Consider the following 13,763-nt stretch of genomic DNA (forward strand, 5'->3'; position numbering starts at 1 on the left):
AAAACTTTAATGCATATAGTACTAAGATGCCTTGAACTCATAATAAAATAATTTATATGGATTGTTAAATTAAACAATTTGGGTCTGATTTCGGCGGGAGTGTAGGTGGTCCAATGGGGCTTCTGTACCATCATAGAAGCCAAGGTAGGGTGGGTACAGAGCAGCCGAACCCCGTTCACGCGCTGCTGGGTATAGGATCCTTAGGACGTTTGCAGGGGGTTTTAATTACAGGTTGAGGTTGGTTGATAGTTTCCTTTGAACGGCTAGTGTGCAAACTACAATATTATCTTGTAGGGACTTTAGGCTAGGGAGAAGGCGGCTGGGTTCCACAACTGTTGAAATGATCCCACGAAACTGAAGCTCCGGGAATGAGCCAGTGCACACGCCTCAGCTGTGGGACACAACAACCAGCGATTCTCACTCATCCTGGCCCATGGTCACGTTACAACCTCCAATGATAACTTTATGGTTAGTCCTTTTATTAAAACAAGAAAACGGAAAGGTGTTTAAAAAAATATACCTAATGATTAGACAAAAATTATAGTTTAAAAAACCATCAACACGCTTCTATTACAATAAGAACTAAAAAGAAAAAATTATTGTTGATTTAAGGATTCGTTTAAGAAGGATATGAAGCTCCCCAACTTGACGCTATTTAACCTTTTAAACTAGCTTAATATAAGATTATAGTAATTGGCACGTAGTCATAGTCGACATAGAGTCCACTGTAAAGTTGATTGCAGTTATTTTTTACAGACATCCCATTGGAAACATGCAGCACCTTTTTTTCTCTAAATCATTTTTACCCCATTGGTAGAGGGCTTCGGGTGTACGAATTTGTTGTAACGTCAGGAGTTATGGACTTACTCCAGCTGCTAGTCGCTTAAAACGTTTTCCAATCCCGTCGCAAGCAGATTTCCCATGTGAACTTGCAACAAAGTTCAATTCTGCCATTTCATTGAAGGGATTTTCGTGATTTCAGACCTTTAGTAAAGTTAATATGATTTATTCATATTGTTTTTATTTTATAAACACCTTTCCTCTTTCGAAAATACGCAATTTCATAAAATTTCAATGTCTGTTTATCATATTGCTCGAGCCCATTAGCCCATTTGGGTACTTACAATGTTTTTATGTAAAAAAAATTTTTAAACGTTATAATCAAAAAAAAAATCAAAAAAAAAAAATGTTCCTAAATTTTCTTTTATTCGTTGCACATTAATGAAAAAAATTTATTTGTTGGTGTTGGTTGATTTACAAAAAATTTATAATTAAAGCCCATAATAAGACGGAAGAAATACATTTTTTTCATTAAGTTTCGTTAAAAGTTTTCCAAGAAACAGCACTTTAAAAAAGGTATGTATGACGCTGTCTTAAAATGAATGAATGAAATGATGAACTAGGTTACTGTGATTTGTGGCGGCAAAAAATCATATGATGTTTGTGGCCGCACTGGCGACAGTTGCCGGAGAAGCATAGTTTGGATGGGTCTCCGGATCGCAAAGAGTTGAAGCACAAATTCAAAACTTTGCTCCGACTTCATAGCCATAATCGCCGGACGACGCATAACCTTGTGTGATCCTTGGCTCCGCTGACATTTCCCATCGCCAGTCGTGGCGAGGTTGTACTTTAGAGTGCGGGGAGTGTTCTTCTGCTTTGCGAACCAAGGGTAGCGTCCGATTTACAATAAAAAGTCTATTTTCTCAGTTTGAGCTAGACATTAAAGCATTGGTCATTGGTTCGATTACTGCAGTTACCCCCGCGGTTAGCGTCGATATTAGGCAATGGGGACATTTGGCAAATCTTCAATTAGCCGACCCATATTTCGGTACCCCGGGTACTGTTGATTTACTTCTTATCGTTGAGAAAGATGTCATACATGGTGGGTTTGATGAACTTCATGCCCAACTTACCCGACTTGGTTGGGTTGTATTCGGGCCAGCAACAGTTCAGAGCACTTCGAATGCAACAGTTGGAATTTATTGCACGCAGATTAGAGTCGATCCTTATTTAGATAATCTTATCTGCAACTTTTGGAAGCCTGAAGAAGTACCCGTTACATGCAAGTGCTTGGATGATCAATGCGAGCGGTTCTTTGCCACTACTCACTTACCACACTTGCCTGTGTATCTAGACATGCGATATCGCATTTATTGGATATTATAAAAGCTAAGTGAAAATTGAATAATCAAATTTAACAAAATGTTCTAATTTTTATCTTCCAACTAAATTTAAGGAAAAATAAATATGTATACAATCGACCTGTATATACGTAAATATATATAATCATACATCTAGAACCTTATCGAAAACCTACCGTTTTTGAAATCGGCACTTGCCACGATTTTGAACTTCACGTATTTTTACTCGGGAACATAATAAATAGTGAAAGGAGGGTACAGTGGTTAACCGTCATAGCCACTCATACAACCCTGACAACGCGACGTTCAGATGGCGAAATTATTCCGCTTACAGATCGATTTATCTCTCTGAAGAAGCTTCTGCATACCATGGCTTTAATACTGAGGTGGCTTCCGAGAAGCCATGGCTTTCGGGACCCCACAATTGATGCACAGGAGATCGATGAGGCGCTAGAGTGGCTTGTGAGGATCGATCAAGGGAATGCTTTTCTGAAAGACATTAGGTGTCTGCAGGGTGGGTTTGCGTTACCAACTTCGAGTTGTCTAATCCCGTAAACCCATTATCTGGATGATCATGGCTTATTACGGGTAGGAGGTCGCATTACTAAATCTACGTTGATAAAAGCCCATAGGCACCCAATCATTCTTCCGAAGTCGACGGGTCTAGTCCGGCTGCTCATTAGACAGGCACATATAGACACTCTTCATGGCGGAACCCAGCTGACTCTTCAAACTCTTCGATGTGCCTTTTGGATTATACACGGGAGAGTAGCGGTGCGTAGCCTGATTCTCAAATCTGTCGTTTGTCGTCGCACCCGACGTGGTGCTGTCTTAATGCAACAAATGGCTTCGCTACCTCGACATCGTGTCAATGCGGCCGGGGCCTTTATCGCATCCGGAGTTGATTACTGTGGTCCGTTCAACTTGCGTATTGGATCCAAAAGATCGCGGACTACGGTAAAAACATACTTAGCTATTTTTATTTGTATTTCGACGAAAGCTGTACACATTGAGGTGGCTGATGATCTCTCCATACAGGCTTTTTTAGACGTGTTTACTCGGTTTATTAGCCGGCGAGGGCCCTGCAGGAATTTCTACAGCGGTCGTAGGAGCTAAGCAAGTTCTGAAGGAAGATTTGGCTGTCGGCGATGATCGAAATATCAAGTCAGCGGAACTTAGTTCGCGTAGTCGGCACGCAAGCCTTGTGGTACTCCCATCATTAACATTGGCGACTCACATCGAGGCCTGTTAGAACTCTCGGCCACTCTTATCGTTGTACGATGACCCTGAATACAGGTATGCCATAACTCCCGCAGACTTTTTAATAGGGTTTCCGATAATGGCCATCCCAGAGCCAGACGTTTCGGAGATGCCCGCCAATCGAGTGAAACATTGGCAATGGTTACGGCAGTTGCATGAGGAGTATTTGGCAACCTTATAGACTAGAAGCAACGACGTGTTCCCAACATAAAGGTGGGTGACATCGTGGTAGTACGCCAAGAAAATTACTACCTACGCATTGGAGGCTGGGACGCGTTACTAAGCTCCACCAGGGCACCGACGGAGCCGTACGATATGTAGCACTTGCAACCGCTCAAGGGTCTTGCACCAGGGCCGTGCAAAAGCTGTGAAATCTTATGGAGAATGATATTGGAACTAACGTTTCAACCGGAGAGGATGTCTAAGATTCTGCGCCATTTGAATCACCCTGTAATTTAATATTTCGTTTTATCTATTCTTTATATTCTGGGTGAATTGGTCTTTCATTTTCTGAATTCCTTCTAAACTTGGACATTTAATAAATTGGATGTGCGATTAAGCTGAGCTTACGTTTTTTAATAAACAGGGGTTATGACACCTTATAAGAAGTGACATAAACACAAGTTAAAAAATCGGCTTTCCATTACTATATAAGGAGTAACATATTTCCAAATTTTAAAATTGGAGTTATATCACTTGCCATAGTACCCACAAATCGAAGGAGAAGCTCGTCTAAAGACTAACATATGTGTAAACGCCATTCTATTATTATTATGATATATAATCTGTTCCAATAGCAGTCCGGTTTATAGGATTTATTCAGAACTTACAGGAAGTCGTTTCTATAGACATAAAACCTGTAAGTGGGAGAGTAATTGAGCAATTGTTCCTAGTCAGAAGTTACAGGATTTAGTCCGGAGTTTTTTTCCTGTATGTTCATGAAAAGTGTCAAACATTCCCAGGGTAGTATTTGTAAACAAAAACAGAACGCGGTGAAAGCAAAGAACCTAATGTTTGTTGCAAAATGGAAGTAAACAACGAAAGATTTGAATATGTATAGATTTTAATAATCAATTAGTGATATTTCAGCCAAATCAGTGTTGTACCAATGACTTGCGTTCCCGTACACTTTTGCATCTGCTCTCCTTCTACTCTCACTTGAGAGAGTAAAATTGTAGTTTGCAACGGAAAAGAGCAACAGTCTGGCGCGAGTCCTTGGCCCTCAGTCATAAAAAGTGAACTTAGGCTCCGAGGATTTTCAGAACAAATTCTTGAGCTTAAGCTTACTTAAACAGTGCAAAAACTTAGTCTCAGCTGAGGCTCACTTTTTATACATGAGGCCCATGTCACAACATAGATTATGTAAATTTTTTCGGGATGGAAACAAATAAAGTCATGTAGGAAGCAGTGCTTAAGACTTTCAACAATAATGATGTAGTGATTATATTATGGGTACTCATCTAAACTCGTAAATGGCTCGTAGCCGCGTAAACTTCGTAAATAAACCAGTTTTCTTTACGAAATTAAGTAAGTTTACGGGGTTTAAATGGTAACAAAGCATTTATGCCTTTCGATAAATTGCCCTATTATTTTATTAAAAAGAAAAATGTAAATTTATTTTTTAATTTAAGTAAAAAAGTAATCTCATTTTAGTGCAAAGTTTTTGCATTAAGATCAAATCCGCTGTTATTGTGGGACCCTGCACTTTTACATATTAACCGACTTCAAAAAAGGAGGAGGTTATCAATTCGTCGGAATATTTTTTTATGTATGTTTCCGCATAACTCTGTTTTTCTTTTTTTTTTAAGGAAAGGCGGTACCTAGAGGTGGTCCTGCAGTCATTTGGTGTTGATCCTATCATTGATCAAATTAACGGTACTCTTAAATGATTCTGTATGAGAATTGAAGCCGGTTTTTTGTTTTGCTTAAACCTTACTTGTTAAGCTTATATTTTGCTTTAAAATGCATTTCAAATGAAATTAATAAAACGGTTTCTTAAATAAAGCATTACCATTTTTTACTCATCTTATTTTATGTTTAAATATAACTTCATTAACCAATTTATAGAATTTAGCTCCTTTACTGAAAAAGCTTACACTGAGAAAAAAACGCGTTGTAATAATAAAAATTTTTTATTTAATTACCGTTTGAAAATGCTCGTATTTTAATCACGTGAAAAATGTTAACAAAATGGATTTTTCCATTGTACATACACTACGTATAATGGAAATATTCAATTCAAATAGGCTCATATTAAAATTAAGCATTTTTCACTGCACGGCTGGCGTTTTGCACGCTTCGGATTCTTTTTATTACCTTCCTTTTATTAGCTCGGGATGTAACTATGTAATATTATAATAGGGAGGTTCTAGTTTTTTAAACTATAATTTTTATTCATATGTAATTAAGAAAGTATATGCACATACACACATACATGGTATGACATAATGCACTAATCGCGCGCTGTGATGTAGATTCAAACTCAACATTTGAAAACACACTTACATGTATGGGTGTAGCTGAGTGCGCAAAGACGCTTGATACAATTGGTTCCTGCCAAGAGGGCTCGGGTTCAATTACCATCAGACATATCATAAAATAAAATTTGTTTTTTCTTAACTATAATTTCGTATAACGAAAAAGCATCTGGGCACTTCACAACGACATACTTTATAACGTACATACTCAAATTTAAAACGAGTTGTGTTGGTGCTTTTTCATATGCGTATCTTTTGAAATTTAGCACGTTTTTTTAATTCTAAAATTTTTTCCCTCAGTGTAGATATTTCACTTTCGGATGCAATTTAAATTCTTAAAATATCTTTATTAGTTCAAAAAATATAATTTCTGCGACGAAAAAAGTCGAAAGGCCCAAAAGTGCAATGCTGGTGTTTAAAGGGTTGGATACAGGGCTGTACGATTACTCGAGCAAGTTGTTCGGTTAACCGACTACTCGGGTAATCAAGATCTTGATAACTCAAAACGATGATTAATCGAGTTACTTAAAATACGATTACCCCAAAAAATGAATTTTGCTCTTCAAAAAAGTTAATGACTCAGTTTACCCATAATGTTAATTAATCATAAATCAAATTACTCAACTATTTCACTTTTTGGTTAATCAAAATCTTTATTACTCGAGTAACCGAACTTTTGAGTAATAATAATTTCCAATTAATCGAATAATTGAGTTATTTATTTTATGATTTTATGATTAAAAATATGTTGAATAATCGAATATTCGCACAGCCCTAGTTGAATATAAAATGATATAAAAGCCTGAAAATAAACTAAAAATAACATTTAAAGATTTAAAATTATTAAGTATGTATGTATGTATTAAGTATGTATGTAAGTATGTTTTATGTACTAACAATACAATTCCATCGTTTTAATTTTTATTTCTATATTCCTATGTTTACAGAGACGTTGTAGTAGGACTTTTAAAAGTTGGCACCAAAAATTTATATCTGTTTGATAGTCTGGCTCAGACAAAGAAAGTCGACAATTCTCCTTGTATACTAGATTTTTACGTCCACGAATCCCGACAGCGCACAGGACTTGGAAAGAAATTATTCGACATTATGCTGGCTGAGGAAAATTGGATTCCAGTTAAATGCTCCGTTGATAGACCATCTGAAAAATTGTTACAATTTTTAAAGAAACACTATGGTCTGGAAATCATTATACCACAGGCAAATAAATTTGTGCTCTATCAGGGATTTTTCGATGACGATACAACTGCGAACAGGTACATTTATATCCCGAAATAAAGGTGAGGCTTGTTCGAGATGCAATCACAACCGCAGTGTTGCAGTCTCGAACAGGCCCGTGTTGACACCATCTGTTTTTCTGCAAAGTATTTTAATTTTGTAAAATGAATAAAAATTATGACCCCATACAGTGATCGGACTTCTACACATTGTGGTAGATCTGCCACTTTTTTGAGTACCTACCACATCTACCAGCCAAGGTCTGAAATCTACCACATATTCGCGTTTTGAAGAAGTTTCATTTTTGCTCGATATAATGATATAATACAAGATTCCGTATTCCCGACGGCGATGAAATTGCTTAAGTAAAAGTAAACAAAGCCGAATGGGAGGATAAAATAAACTGTAAAATAGTGAATTTTCTCAATAATCAATTTTTAAAATGCAAAATGTATGATTTACAAAAAGAATTCATAGCAAAAATGTTAAAAAACGGCAATTTTTGTGAAAGTGTTTAAGTGCATCTAAAGTTTCTGAGGCGTTGTTTATTTTTACTTGAGAATTGTCAAAATCGGTAAATCCCAAGTAGCGGTTTCTGCAACCTGCCACATTTGTTCGCTACATCGCGATGTGATAAAAAGAAGTTTGCAGAAATCCCTTAAAATATGTTCGAAAGATATCTTGATACGGAAAAAACTGCTTTACACTGTCAAGGAAAACATTTCCAAAACTCAACCCAATTTTTAGCAACTTCAGTCTCGCACTTTATTATACTAAAATAATTTTTTTTTAGAGTCTAAATAAAAAGTTTGCAATTTAGGTGAAACTTCCAGATCTTTTCTTTAATTTTTGTACAATGTGTAGCAGTATCGATATTATACATATATGTACAAACATAAGTCGGCCATCACTAGTTACTGTAAATAACCCCTAGATTAAGTTGTATTTATTTCGTCCCACTCTAGCTTTAAGTTACAAAACTATTTATAATAGCTTGTTGATTATGTCTCACTCTCGCACTAAGATATAAACCCGCTAATAGCGAACGAAGACCATTAAAGAGTTGACGAAAGACAGTCGTGGTACTAGGGATGGGTAGTGGGGGGTTGAAATTCGATTTTTTCCGAATTTCGAACATTGCCCAACCATTCGATTATTCGATTCAAAATTTGGTGGTGCAAATTCGATTTAATTAGATTTTTTTCGAATTTTCGGAAAAAAATTTTTATTTCAACTTCTGAATCGAGTTCGGAGATGTTTGCGTTAAATATTTAACACCAAGTCATAAAATCTGTATCGTTCGTTCAATTTAAAAAAAATGAAGTGTCAAATTCAAATAATCGCTTCCGCAGATGTTTACGTTAAATATGTTACACCAAGTCATAAAATCTGTATCGTTCGTTCGATTTTCAAAAAGGAGGTATTACCATGTTCTGACCGACATCGAAAACATGTTTTCGTTGCTAAAACTGGTTTTCGACTTAAAACTTGTGTTTTCGTCCATGTAAAATCTGTCAAACGAAAACCAGTTTTCGCTGAAAACTACTTGAAAACTCACGTTCCACTCATTCCAATCGGTGACTTCACTAGTTTTTTTCGATTATTTGTCGAAGTGGAAGTCATATTTTATCATCTTTAATACGCCATTTCGGATATATTGTTAATTGACTATAAGAAATGAGGATGTAAGAAATGTCAATGAAAACACTAACAGCCGGTGTGAACAGCCTTCAGCCCACAATCCCAAAACACGTTTTCAAAGTGTTTTCGTTGTCGAACAGAACATGGTATAGGTGTCAAATAAAACGGCTTGCACTGTAAATGTGTAATATGGTTTTAGTTTTGTGCCATATCACATTAGGTCAAATGATTACTTATATAGCTTTATTTTAATGTACTTATATAGCTTTATTTTAATGTAAACGGATGGAAACAGTTAAGAAAAGTGTACAGGCAGTAAATAACATGTAAAAACATGACTTGGCTTTCGTAAAACAGACTTTTTTAAGTTCAAATGATGAGTATATGTGTTTAGGTAGTTCTCGAAGACATTGTCCAAATAGCTTGGTTTTCAAACAAACTATTTTCTTACCATACTCAACCCGAAGGGGGTTGAGCTACATAAATAAAACAAGTATGGTCATATGTACATAATGGGTTTCATCTAGGGATTAAAAAAAAAATATTATCGAAGTCCCTTAATAAACAAAAAAATATATACTACATGTCTCGCAGATATGCCTTGAGGAGAGATTCCTAAAGCAGTTAGTCTTCATGAAACCCTTCATTTTCACTTAAGATTTTTCCCAAATTGTCCACCTATATTATTTATATTCAGAATGCAAATGCTGCATTATAACACATTTACTAAAAACCGCTCGATTCGCTCGAGGATTTGCCTTTTTGCGAAGGCTGCTTATCAATAGTCTTTGCGAATCGGCGGGAGTGTCTTTGAAAAATAGCTATGCTACAGGAGATGAAATGCAATCCAAATTGAGGCTGGTATTGGTTTTGCTATCACATACTTCCATCTTCCATTTTCACTATTTATCACCATTAAAATGGACTATTAACCACCATTAAGATGTAACCAAATTTTGACAGCTGCTGTTGTTGTACAGCGTTACTTGCGGCCGGGTATAATACTAAAATTTAGGCTAAGTTATTTTCAACGAAAGGAAGGACAGAACCGCAAATTTTGGGGATAGCCAAAAATTCGGGTAAAATGTTAGCTTTCGCATTTTAGCATATTTAAGCCATAGCGAAAGTTAGAATGCGGCTGCTGGTCGACACAGTTGGCTTTGATTTCTAAAACAACTTCATCAGTAAGAAACGGGATAATAACTCCATAATTTTCTCCTTTGTTTTATAAATAATGGCAAAAAATACGCGTTTTTTTCTAAGAGTTTCATGAAACTTTCGCAAATATCATCAGCACCAAATTTGTTTTTCAACATGGTTGATAACCGAAGAAAGCCTTTCTTTGTTTGAACATCCAATCAGCCAAACTACAAACATCTCGCCTTTTGTAATAGCATGATAGCCCAGAAAAAACTGTTTTTCTTGAAAACGGCTAAAAACGCCGGCTTAAGTAAAATAAGATCAACTCATTACATCCCAGTTTATCCATTTCCATTTTGTTTGCCGAATGTTAACAAAATTGTAAAGCTTACATTAAATCATAAATGGAAATAAACCAGAAAAATTTTGAGGTTATGCAAATAAGACAGTTTGTTTTGCAAACAAATGATAAAAAGTCACTTTTTTTAATTTAGGACATAGATTCTCACTTATATTTGTGTTTTACATTAAAAATGTTTCCTTTAATAATTCCAGTTATGAGAATTTTCGTTATGACTCTTCGATTTATGCTGCTAGGAACATGAAATTTTGCAGTACTTCCAACGATATTCAACAGAATTCTTACAGTAAAAATAACAAAGATCGGGTTACTTTTACATATAGCTCCCTTCATCAGCGTAGCCAGAATGAAATTTAGGAGGGGGAGGGGAGGGCTCGACCCTATTAAGCTGGCATTTCAGGGTACTATTTTATATATATATATAAGGAAAATTTGAAAGTTAGGGGGGGGGGGGCTCGAGCACCCCCCTGCCCCTACCTGGCTACGCTCATGGCTCCCATACAACTGATTGTTCAGATATGAGATTCTATGTTATAACTTATAAATATATGCAGCTAGAAACATGATATTTCGCACTATTTTCACTTTATCAACAGATAGTTTACAGTAAAATTAATAAAGATCGTGTCACTGTAACTTATTATTGCCTCCATATAACTGATGGCTCAGATATTGAGTTTTAATGTAAAACTAATTTATTTGGACAGCTAAAACCGATAAATTTCGTAAGCTATTGTATAAATAATAATACAAAGTCTACTGAGAAAATTGTCAAAATCTATGCTGCATAAGCCTTATCTCGTATACCTTATCTTCCTGTACTAGTTTTTGTGATATATCTCCTTTATGTAGGAAGCTAAACCCATTAAATTGTGTTACCGGTTTACATACCGATCACACAGCAGTGAAAGTCACTTTGATTGGTGCTATATAAGGTATATCTTCCATACCTCTAATTGATTAGATACGATTTTTTATATATGTAACTCCTCTATCTATGTGTGCTGTGAATATATAAATTTTTTCAAATGCAGTAATCTGTTAAAGTAAAGTTTTCAGATGTTCATGAAAGGTATGAAGCCTTCGGCATAGCCGAAGACAGCGCTGCTCTTACTTGTTCTTAGCTAACTTTGGTATGAGCATAAGTATAGCTTCCTTCCAGTCGTGTGGGTAAATACCCGTTTTTAAAATATTGCTATAGGTTAGGTTATGTTAAGTCGGCGGCTCTTAGAAGAGTTCACTCTTAGGCCACAAAGGCCCATTGCGATGCTCAGGGGGGTTTTCCCATGCCTATCCCTACATGTCTTTGAACCATTTCGATTCTCTGGAGAATCCAAGTAGTCCTTCCAGTGGACCTTTCCCTAAGGTATCCAGGCTCTCGAAGAAATGGTCCCCAAGAAACTTGAGGCATTTCCTTCGGAGTGCTGGACATTCACAAAGGAAGTAGTGGACAGATTCTACCTCTGCTATAAAGCTGGCACAATCTTATTTTGAAGACGCTTGACGAATTTTGTAGCGTGGCATAAGTTATTTTATCCTTCCCATTTCCTTGAGCATTTTTGAGCGCTAGATGTAATTCCGCGAGTGTTACTGCATCTACAGTACCATTTAAATCATTTCCAACGCTTTCGCAATCGTCAACATTCATACTCCATTTTTTTTGTATAAGGCAGGCTTTCCCAAAGCGGGTGCCGCAAGCATATGCCTGGGGTGCCGCTGGTGGCTAGAATATACTAGTGGTGCTAGCAAATTCTTTAAACTTTCCGGTTTGATCAAACTTCAACATGGCGGCCAGAAAATCAAAAAATTTTGGTTTTTATTAAAATTGCCTTTACGTTTTGTCACCGAAAAATTGAATCAGAAAAATTGCTGAAAACGTACCCTTTTCACAACAGTTTTCGGTACTTTCGTAGAGCTAATCAGGGTTGCCGTTTTGGGCTTTTCCTGCCAAAACTGTTGGTTTTTTCTCGTTGGTAGGATTGTAGGGCGCTTAAAATTTAGGTAGGTTTCTTTCTCATAAAACAGAAAACATCTCTGGTCTGTTGTAATGTGTCACTTTGTCAGCACTGTGAGTAGGCTTGTCAAATTTGGACAATATCATTTTTACCCTCATTCTGTTTCTTGGATGAGTCTAACTGTTTGCCAAATACCTTAAAAAACTCGTTGCTTACTGTCAAAGGCAGAATTTCGCCAATTTCCTTCGGCGATTCTCTGAACTCCATATACGCTGTAAAAAGGTGAGTATCTAAAGGGATATCGGGTGATTGATTGATGGACGTAAAGGCAGGTCTATAAATCAGATATTTTTCTTTGAAATGCAGTGGCGAATCGATAATTCAACAATGACAAGGTTGTTAAAATATATATTTTAAATGGCAGTAGAAGAGCGATTCAAATGCATACTACATAACAAATGTATGTGTTTACATAATATGTTATTCTTGATTTATTTATTTTATTTATTTATTTATTTATTTATTGACAGTCTTTAAGACCTATAAAAAATCTTGTCAGTTACGTTATAAACTTATTTAATTTAATTTATTGCTCTTCTACTAATACTATACATTAACATTTTTCTTATTTTCTTTACTAATTTTTACTTATTTTCAAATACATACTTTATACATTTATACATATTAATTTATTTTACAATTAATTAATTAATTATACGTACATTATAGCCTCGGGTTGGATAGCTGGCGAGGCCTAGTCTCCAGTCTATCTTTATGTTCAGCAGGCGAAAAGGCCTAGTTTCCGCTCTGCGTCAATAAAGGCGTTTACCATGGTCGGAAAGGCCGAGTTTCCGATCCATGTTCTTTTCATAATTATGTTGCTGTGAAACGGACGGAAAGCTCTAGTTTCCGCTCCGTACTACGAACGAGCTGTTGGGCATGGTCGGAAAGGCCGGGTTTCCGATCCATGCTCGTAACTCCTCTCATATGCTATTATCTTGTTAGAATGGGGAAGCCCAATAGCAATCTTATATGTGTTTTTTGCAATGCCCGTATAATAAACTTTTGAATTTTTGTAAGCTATTGCAGCTTCTCATATCTACGGGCAGTTCTTAAACATTTTTAAACCTTTATAGTACAAATCTCTCTTTTGAATTTCCGTCTGGCAAAATGAAAGTTTAAAGTTATCCCTGACTCTGGTTTCATAGGTGTGAGTGTGACTGCAGTACCAAAAGTTATCACTCAAGTATTTCGGAAGGGTTCCATTCTTTATATTATAAATAAACTTCATTGTACGGAAAAAGATTAGTTGTTTCACATTTAACCAGTTTAAATTGTTCAGCATTGATGAAATGCTGGTATCGTATCGGGCGTTAAGTATGTGCCTCATAGCTCTATTTTGCATTTTTTGTAGTCTCTCTATATACGACTCAGGTGTTATAAACAGGATAGTGGGGCAGTATATAAAACGTGGCTCAATAATTGATCTGTAAACCATAATTTTATATCTTCTACTTAGATGTTTACATGTCCTTTTCATAAATCCAATTTT

The 13,763-nt window shown here is 36.1% G+C and overlaps 1 protein-coding gene across 1 annotated transcript in view; it reads left to right on the forward strand.

Moving 5' to 3' along the window:
* LOC118749217 (alpha-tubulin N-acetyltransferase 1-like) overlaps positions 1–13,763 on the forward strand; it is a 163,093-nt gene that overhangs the window by 90,871 nt on the left and 58,459 nt on the right. The window contains exon 4 of the mRNA XM_036484007.1: positions 6,826–7,152. Within this exon, the coding sequence (XP_036339900.1) occupies positions 6,826–7,152 (327 nt within the window). The remainder of the gene's footprint in view (positions 1–6,825; positions 7,153–13,763) is intronic.

Source organism: Rhagoletis pomonella, unplaced genomic scaffold (genome assembly GCF_013731165.1).
Source record: "Rhagoletis pomonella isolate Grant_MI unplaced genomic scaffold, Rhpom_1.0 Rhpom_scaffold_00014, whole genome shotgun sequence".
NCBI lineage: Eukaryota > Metazoa > Arthropoda > Insecta > Diptera > Tephritidae > Rhagoletis > Rhagoletis pomonella.